This window comes from Ovis aries, chromosome 5 (genome assembly GCF_016772045.2).
Source record: "Ovis aries strain OAR_USU_Benz2616 breed Rambouillet chromosome 5, ARS-UI_Ramb_v3.0, whole genome shotgun sequence".
Classification (NCBI taxonomy): domain Eukaryota; kingdom Metazoa; phylum Chordata; class Mammalia; order Artiodactyla; family Bovidae; genus Ovis; species Ovis aries.
The window spans coordinates 11,692,790-11,701,320 of NC_056058.1; the positions used below are offsets into that span (position 1 = coordinate 11,692,790).

At 40.1% G+C, this 8,531-nt stretch overlaps 1 protein-coding gene across 1 annotated transcript; it reads right to left on the minus strand.

Moving 5' to 3' along the window:
* Positions 1-3,018: 3,018 nt before the first annotated feature.
* On the minus strand, positions 3,019-5,082 carry LOC101106683 (zinc finger protein OZF-like). Its single transcript, XM_060416102.1, has 3 exons — positions 5,053-5,082; positions 3,736-4,464; positions 3,019-3,651 (listed from the first exon to the last, which is right to left on the minus strand). The coding sequence occupies exons 1-3, from the start codon at positions 5,080-5,082 to the stop codon at positions 3,019-3,021; spliced, it is 1,392 nt and encodes a 463-aa protein (XP_060272085.1).
* Positions 5,083-8,531: the final 3,449 nt, after the last annotated feature.

Sequence of the window (8,531 nt, forward strand, 5' to 3'; positions counted from 1 at the left end):
GATCTCCTTGCAGTCCAAGGGACTCTCAAGAGTCTTCTCCAACACCACAGTTCAAAAGCATCAATTCTTCGGTGCTCAGCCTTCTTTACAGTCCAACTCTCCATACATGACCACAGGAAAAACCATAGCCTTGACTACAGACCTTAGTCGGCAAAGTAATGTCTCTGCTTTTGAATATGCTATCTAGGTTGGTCATAACTTTTCTTCCAAGGAGTAAGCGTCTTTTAATTTCATGGCTGCAGTCACCATCTGCAGTGATTTTGGAGCCCCCCAAAAATAAAGTCTGACACTGTTTCCACTGTTTCCCCATCTATTGCCCATGAAGTGATGGGACCAGATGCCATGATCTTTGTTTTCTGAATGTTGAGGTTTAAGCCAACTTTTTCACTCTCCTCTTTCACTTTCATCAAGAGGCTTTTTCGTTCCTCTTCACTTTCTGCCATAAGGGTGGTGTCATCTGCACATCTGAGGTTATATAAAATAAACAATAAGGTCTTACTGTATAGTACAGGGAACTATATTTAATATTCATTATGCTGTAATAAACTCACTGGAAAAGACCTTGATGTTGAGAAAGATTGAGGGCAGGAGAAGGGGATGACAGAGGATGAGATGGTTGGATGGTATCACTGACTCAATGGACATGGGTTTGGGTGGACTCCAGGAGTTGGCAATGGACAGGGAGGCCTGGCGTGCTGCAGTTCATGGGGTCGCAAAGAGTCAGACATGACTGAGTGATTGAACTGAATAAACCATAATGGAAAGGAATATGAAAAAGAATATGTATATGTATATAAATATATGTATGTATGTGTATATATATGTGTGTGTGTGTGTGTATATATATATATGTATGTGTATATATATATACATATATATATATAGGCTTCCTTGTTGGATCAGTATTAAAGAATCCACCTGCCAATGCAGGAGACTCGGGTTCAGTCCCTTGGTTGGGAAGATTCCCTGGAGAAGGAAATGCCAACCCACTCCAGTATTCTTGCTTGGGAAAGCCCATGGACAGAGGAGCCTGGTGGGCTACAGTCAGACATGCAAAGAGTCAGATGTGACTAAGCAACTGAACAACAACATACATATATGTAATACTGAGTCACTTTGCTGAACACCCGAAACAACACTGTAAATCAACTGTACTTCAATTTTAAAAAAGAATTAAAAATACATGATTCCATAGAGTACCTACATTCTGATGGCAGGAATCAGAATGATTAGTAGTGCCCATAATATTCTGTATCTTGATCAGAGCTTACAATAGTTAATACTGAGGTATTCTGCTGTTGTTCAGTCACTAAGCTGTGTCTGACTCTGTGACGCCATGGACTGCAGCACACCAGGATGCCAGGCTTCCCTATCCCAGATGTGTTTTACCTTGTAAAGATTCATGCATTTGTTCATTCTCATATATGTTAAATGTATAAACAAAATGTGTTGTGAAAAGTTCATAATTCCAAGGAGAATTGAACCACCTGCAGTCTTCAAGGGAAGACTCACTACAGACCTTGTGCAGGACGTGATAGGAGACAAGAAATGTAGAGGTACACAGGTGATTTGTAAGCACAACTTAAGACCTTTATCTAATAGGCAAACATCTATTAAGGGGTTTCCTCAGTGATTCATATGGTAAATAATCCACCTGCAATCTTGGAGACCTAGGTTCGATCCCTGGGTTGGGAAGATCCCCTAGAGAAGAGAATGGCTACTATTCTAGTATTCTTGCCTGGAGAATCTCACGGAAAGAGGAGCCTGGTGGACTACAGTCCATGGCTTTGCAAAGAGTTGGACATAACTGAGTGACTAAGCATGAATGCAAATATCTATCAAACCTATATCCCCATATAAATAGTTTTTCAATTTTGTTATACTGCAGATGGTGACTGCAGCCATGAAATTAAAAGACGCTTACTCCTTGGAAGAAAAGTTATGACCAACCTAGATAGCATATTCAAAAGCAGAGACATTACTTTGCCAACAAAGGTCCGTAGTCAAGGCTATGGTTTTTCCAGTGGTCATGTATGGATGTGAGAGTTGGACTGTGAAGAAAGCTGAGGACTGAAGAATTGATGCTTTTGAACTGTGGTGTTGGAGAAGACTCTTGAGAGTCCCTTGGACTGCAAGGAGATCCAACCAGTCCATTCTAAAGGAGATCAGCCCTGGGTGTTCTTTGGAAGGGATGATGCTAAAGCTGAAACTCCAGTACTTTGGCCACCTCATGTGAAGAGTTGACTCATTGGAAAAGACTCTGATGCTGGGAGGGATTGGGGGCAGGAAGGGGATGACAGAGGATGAGATGGCTGGATGGCATCACCGACTCGATGGACATGAGTTTGAGTGACCTCCGGGAGTTGGTGATGGACAGGGAGGCCTGGCGTGCTGCAATTCATGGGGTCGCAAAGAGTCAGACACGACTGAGCGACTGAACTGAACCGAACCATATGTAAAAGTTATTTTTAAAAACTGACCATCTGTGGACTATATTGGTTAGCGATTACAGCCAACTGGGAGAAAGAAAAACAAAACAAAACAAAACAAAACTCCCTACCACCACCACTACCATAGAGTCCATAGGGTTGCAAAGAGTTGGACATGACTGAAGTAACCTAGCACACATCACCACCACCACTACCATCACTACCACACACACACACACACACACACACACACACACACAGAGAGAGAGAGAGAGAGAGAGAAAATAAAAGAACAAATACACAGAAAACATGGTGGCTTAAAACATTAGGCTTTTATTTTTCTCAAGTAACAAGTCTTGAAGATATTAAAACATTTTCTTTCAGCATTACTACATTCTTCTAAGGGATAATGAATGAATAAAAAATTCCTCACAGTCATTACATAACTTAGGCTTCTCCCATATATGCATTATTCAGAGGCTTTCTCACATTATTCAAAACCAGTTCTTTCCACTTAGCATTTTGTTGTATGTCTTAAAGATTGAGAGTTCCCTGAAAGCTGCTTTACATGGATGTCATCAAAAGGGATTCACTGAGCATGAGTTCTCTCATGACGCTGAAAGGATAAGAGTTTACTGAAACTGAGCCCACAGATCTTGCAAGTATAGGGTTTTTCTCCAGTATGTATTCTTTTGTGCACAGTGAGATTACACTTTACACTGAAGGATTTTCCACATTGATTACACTCATAGGGTTTCTCCCCTGTGTGAGTTCTCATGTGTACTGTAAGGGAAACATGCCTGCTAAAAGCTTTTCCACATTCACTGCAGTTAAAAGGTTTCTTGCCCCTGGTATGGATTTTCATATGCCTTCCATGAGATAAGAGACCACGGAAGGTTTTCCCACATTCCGTACATTCATACTTCATTTTCATGTGAATTTTCTTATGTAACATGAGGAAAGATTTCACTCTGAAGGCTCTTCCACACTGATTACATGTAAAGGGTTTTTCTCCAGTGTGAATGCTCGCATGATCTTTAAGGCATGAGCGATCCCTGAAGGCTTTCCCACAGTCATTGCACTTACAGGGTTTCTCTCCAGTATGAATTTTCTTATGTGTGGCAAGGTTGGAGCTTAGCCTGAAAGCTTTCCCACATTGATTACACTTGTAAGGTTTCTCTCCAGTATGTATTCTCATGTGTGTCTTAAGAGATGCCTCACTCTTTAGGGCTTTACCACAGACGCTACATTCAGTGACTATCTCTCCAGTGTGGATTCTCTTATGTTTTTTAAAGTATAGGAGAACACTAAAGGTTCTTCCACAATCATTGCACTTATAGGGTTTCTCTCCAGTATGTGTTATCTGGTGTATAGTAAGCCTAGCGTTTCTACTGAAGGTTTTGTTGCATTGATTACATTGGTAGGGTTTTTCTCCTGAATGAGTCCTTGCATGCTGTCTGAGAAGTGAGCTATCTCGGAAGGTTTTTCCACAGTCATGGCACTCATAGGGCTTCTCTCCAGTATGAATTCTCTTATGACGCGCAAGGTAAGAGCTTGAGCTGAAAGATTTCCCGCACTGATCACACTTGAATGGTTTTTCTCCAGTGTGGGTTCTCATGTGCAACTTAATGGACCCATGGCTCTGTAATACTTTACCACACTGACTACACTCAAAAGGTTTCTCTCTAATGTGAGTTTTCTCATGCTTCTTAAGATGTGAGATTGAATTTAAGACTTTCCCGCAGTTACTGCATTCATAGGATCCCTCTCCTGTATGTTTTCTCTTGTGGCTCGCTAAGTTAGAGCTCCTGATGAAGGAATTTTCATCTGTTTCACAGTTGTATGATTTCTTCTGAGGAAGAATTCTCTCATGTGACTTAAGATGTGAAGATTCACCAAGGGCTTCTGCAGAGTCAGGGTATTGATGGAGTTTCTTGCCTGGGTAAATTCTCTTATTCTGAATAATGCTAGATTTCACACTCAAGGTTTCAACAATTTCTCTGCATTGAATGGTATTGCCTCCAAGAGTTTGTTCCTAATGATTAAAATACGAATTATGATCATGAGATTTATCATGTTCATGACTGAGACTCTCCCCCGGCATAAATTCTGACATGTCTAACAAGCACTTTATTAGCATGAGAGTTTCATATTTTCTCAGTGAATATGCACAGTTTCTGACTGAATTTATTAGCTTGAATAGGCAGATTGCTATACCAGATAGATCCCACTAAAGTTTCTCCAACAGATTTAAGATAAAATTGCCTTAGGGTGAATGATATCTTAAACATTTAATATCTAATTCCATTATATTTATATTAAGGATTCTCTGAAACCATTTTTGGAGTGAAGTTATAAGTTTCCTTCCAATGAAAACTTAACAGTAGCTTCTGCTTTCTATTGGTGAAATAAGTGTGATATCACTTGGATTACCCTGTAGTCTAGCAGTCCCCAACCTTTTTGGCACCAGAAACTGGTTTTTGTGGAAGACAATTTTTCTATGGATGAGGGTGGGGATGGTTTTGGGATGTTTCAAGTGCATTATATTTATTATGCTGCCACTGATCTGACAGGGGGCAGAGTTCAGGAGGCAACATGAGCAATGAGGTCATCCATCACTTACCTCCTGCTGTGCAGACTGGTAGCAGTCCATGGCCCAGGGATTGGGGAAGCTTGCTCTAGTTCTTTTTTATCTTATAGAATTCTGGACTTCTAAGGTGAGGACAAGAAATTATCCCATGTGAATCTTACCTTCTTGCCACTGAGTGTATATTTCTCCAAAATATCTTGTTCTTGCTGTGGTCGTTCGGTTTTAAGGAGAATTATCTCATCTGAACAAAGTAGGGAAGGGTTTTGGAAAAGACATGGTGACCACATATTAACAAAAACAGGTGATACCCAACCCCAATCTGAAACAAATGGGAAACGTAACCTCATGTTCCTATATAAAATGGTGGAATGTATAGCGCAGGGAGCTCTATTCAGTACTCTCTGATGACCTGTATGCAAATAGATATATCTGTAACTGACTGACTTTGCTGTACAGCAGAAACTAACATAGCACTGTAAATTAACTACTATACCAACAAAAATTAATTAAATAAAATTGTGGGATGATGACCAAAATAGTAAGCCCCATGTGGATTTCTCTTCAAATATTGATCCTAGACTTAGGAAGACAATATGAAAGAAAAATCCATTTATGGTGAAACTGAGGACATTTACATGGTTTAGGATTTCACGTAATTTACTAGGGAATCATTCTGTCTTGATTGAAAGTCATGTTGTTGACAAGCCATTATTACCTATGCAAAATGGGAAGAATCAGACAATGACTCAAAATGTAAATATTAAAAATCAAGACAGATCTTTCAGAGCACAGGAAAGTATGAGATGAAAGGCAAAAAGTGAAAGATTAGGGAAAGCTGAAACTACATAAGGAAGCTCACACCAAAGGGTCTCTGCTTTCTCCCTAAATAAAAGGGTTTTTTTTTTTTTTAAAGTCTCCTGATTGACATTTCATAATGCAACCTTTCCTTCACCCCAAACAGATCTTGTAGGCAAGACATTCATATATGCCTGGTGCTCACATGAACAGGTATCTTGATGAATTCTTCGCTCTACTATCTTCATTTCATCTTCCTGCTCCAGATGGGTGATGAGAGGAGGTTTGCAGAGTTGATGTCCTGTAATTGGGGATGATACATATGAGAGGGCCATGAAGTATATGACAAAAACTGTCATCAATCTGTGGCAAGAACTTGGTCTTTGAGGTTCTGAAGATTGACAATTGTGACATTACAGACAGCAAAATGATGATAAACTTCTAACAGAGAAAGCAAAAGTAAAGCATTTGGGAGATCAGCTTTCCACAAATGGAAAATTGTCTAGAGAAATTATTGAGCCTTGGTAAGAGAACAGGATATGTGACAATTTAAGGCTATTTTAAGAAGCCCCACTGGGAACTTCCCTGGGGTCCAGTGGTTAAGAATTTACCTTGCAATACAGGAGGTGCGGTTTGATCCCTAGTCAGGGAACTAAGATTCCACATGCTGCAGAGTACCTAAGCCTGTACACTGCAACTACAGAGTCTGTGAGATGCAACAAAAGATCCCTCGTGCTGCAACTAAGACCCAATGCAGCCAAATAAATAAATAAAACTTTAAAAAGAATTATTTCATCCCTTCACTCGCCCTAACTCAGTGGCATAGTGGCCAATGCCAGAAGCTCTGCAATCAACAGAGAGGTGGTCTGACCTCTTTGGGAGCTCTGTTAAAAGAACCATAGAACACAATCAATATTTTTGTTTTCTAAACTTGCAGCTCCTTAGAAAATCTCCATACTCAGGGTTGTGTGGTTATTTGATTTACTCAGAGCCGAGATGAACAGACTAAAAAAAAGTCCTTAACCCCAAGGCATTATTCAAATACTTGCAACCTGCTAGTTACATCCCCAGATACTTAAGGCTCTGATTTCACTTGGGGAGAATGGAAGATGGGCTGGGAGTTTTCAAGAAGAGTTAAGAACTAGACAACCACAGGGAAATTTGAAAAGCTCCCAACAAGTTCCTGATGATCTAAAAGGCCGTGTGTATGAGCAAGGCTATGCACAGGCTCAGGAAATATCTAGGAAAGATTAAGTCCCAAGTCCTTTGGTGGACTTTAAGACCGTGACCAAGTCTAAGCAGGAAGCAAAAGCTAAGCCTGTCTTATAAGGTGCCTGCAGCTTACAGCTGTGACTTCTCCCATAGGTCCCCTTGGCAAGAGGTGGAAGAGATAAAGGCAAGGGACTTCCCTGGTGGTCCAGTGGTTAAGAATCCACCTTGCAATGCAGGGGACACTGGTTCAATCCCTGATTTGGGAAGATACCACATGCCGCAGAATAACTAAGCCTGAGTGCTCTGAGCCAGTGAGCCGCAAGCAACTACTGAGTCCACGTGCTCCAACTAACGAAACCAGAGTGCTCAAGAGCCTGTGCTCTACAACAAGAGAAGCCACCATACTGAGAAATCCACATACAAGAAAAATTGGCCCCGCTCACCACAACTAGAGAAAGCACACATATAGCAACAAAGACCCACCATAGCCAGTAAATTAATACATATTTTAAAAACAAAACAAATGAAAATAAAAGATACAGGCAAGGCACTTAAGAAAATCTTTTTACCAATCATTGGTGGACTACTAAATATAATGACTAGTTAGTGACTTCCCCAAAGCCAGGCTTTTAAAAATTAAGTACTTAAAAAAAAAAAAAAACTATGAGAAAACTGTGGCTGCACACTGCAGAGAATACAGAATCTGTGGAGTTCATCTAGTAAAGTCACTAAAGCACCAACAAGAAAATAATAAAAGGCAGCAATGAAACCGAACTTCCCTAAAACTGAGTTCCCTTACCAAGTTTATGATTAATCATGCTATCCAAAACTTTATTCCTGTTCTTTTATCCCCTCTGACCTCAATCCTATGCTAACTGAACAGTAACCAGTCAGAGGACTCAAACTGCTATTTTTGGTAGCATCATTAATGTACTAAAACTGCTATTATGGATATCATCATTAGTGTACAAACTCAGGTTTTTTTCCTCCAGAGCAAGATGAACTAACTGATCCTGAACTCATGGGCCACCTGGCCACAGAATCTTAAACCAGAGACATCCTGACTCCCAAAACTATGATTAAGAAAAGTCAGAGAAATGTCACAAGATAATGATTAATTAATCCCAGTCTCTTTTTATTTCTCTTAAAAAAAAAAAAAACCCTAATTCAAAGACCAATTTGGAGTGGATCTGAGGCTTTTCTCCCACTCTCTTGCTTGGCACCCTGCAACAAATGCTGTATTTTTCTTCACCATAATCTGGTGTCAGGAGATCAAGCAAAGAATTGGGAAAGCTGGGATTTCCCTGGTGGTCCAGTGGTTAAGAATCCACCTTCCAATGCAGAGGATGTGGGCTCAACATTACTAATCATTGGGGAAATACAAATCTAAAGCACAATGAAATTCCATTTCACAACTACTAGGATGACTATAATAAAAAAAACAGGAAGTAAATGTTGGTAAGAAAATATGGAGAATTTGTAATCAACATATATTACTGGAGGGA

Excerpts from the sequence above, each read along its gene's own strand:
- LOC101106683 (XM_060416102.1), bottom strand. The coding sequence starts at position 5,082 with ATGGACTGCTACCAGTCTGCACAGCAGGAG. Across the intron at positions 4,465-5,052 it reads ACCAGTCTGCACAGCAGGAG|GAACAAACTCTTGGAGGCAA; the intron begins GTAAGTGATGGA and ends TTTAATCATTAG. Across the intron at positions 3,652-3,735 it reads ATTGTGGAAGAACCTTTAGT|AGTGAGGCATCTCTTAAGAC; the intron begins GTTCTCCTATAC and ends AAAGCCCTAAAG.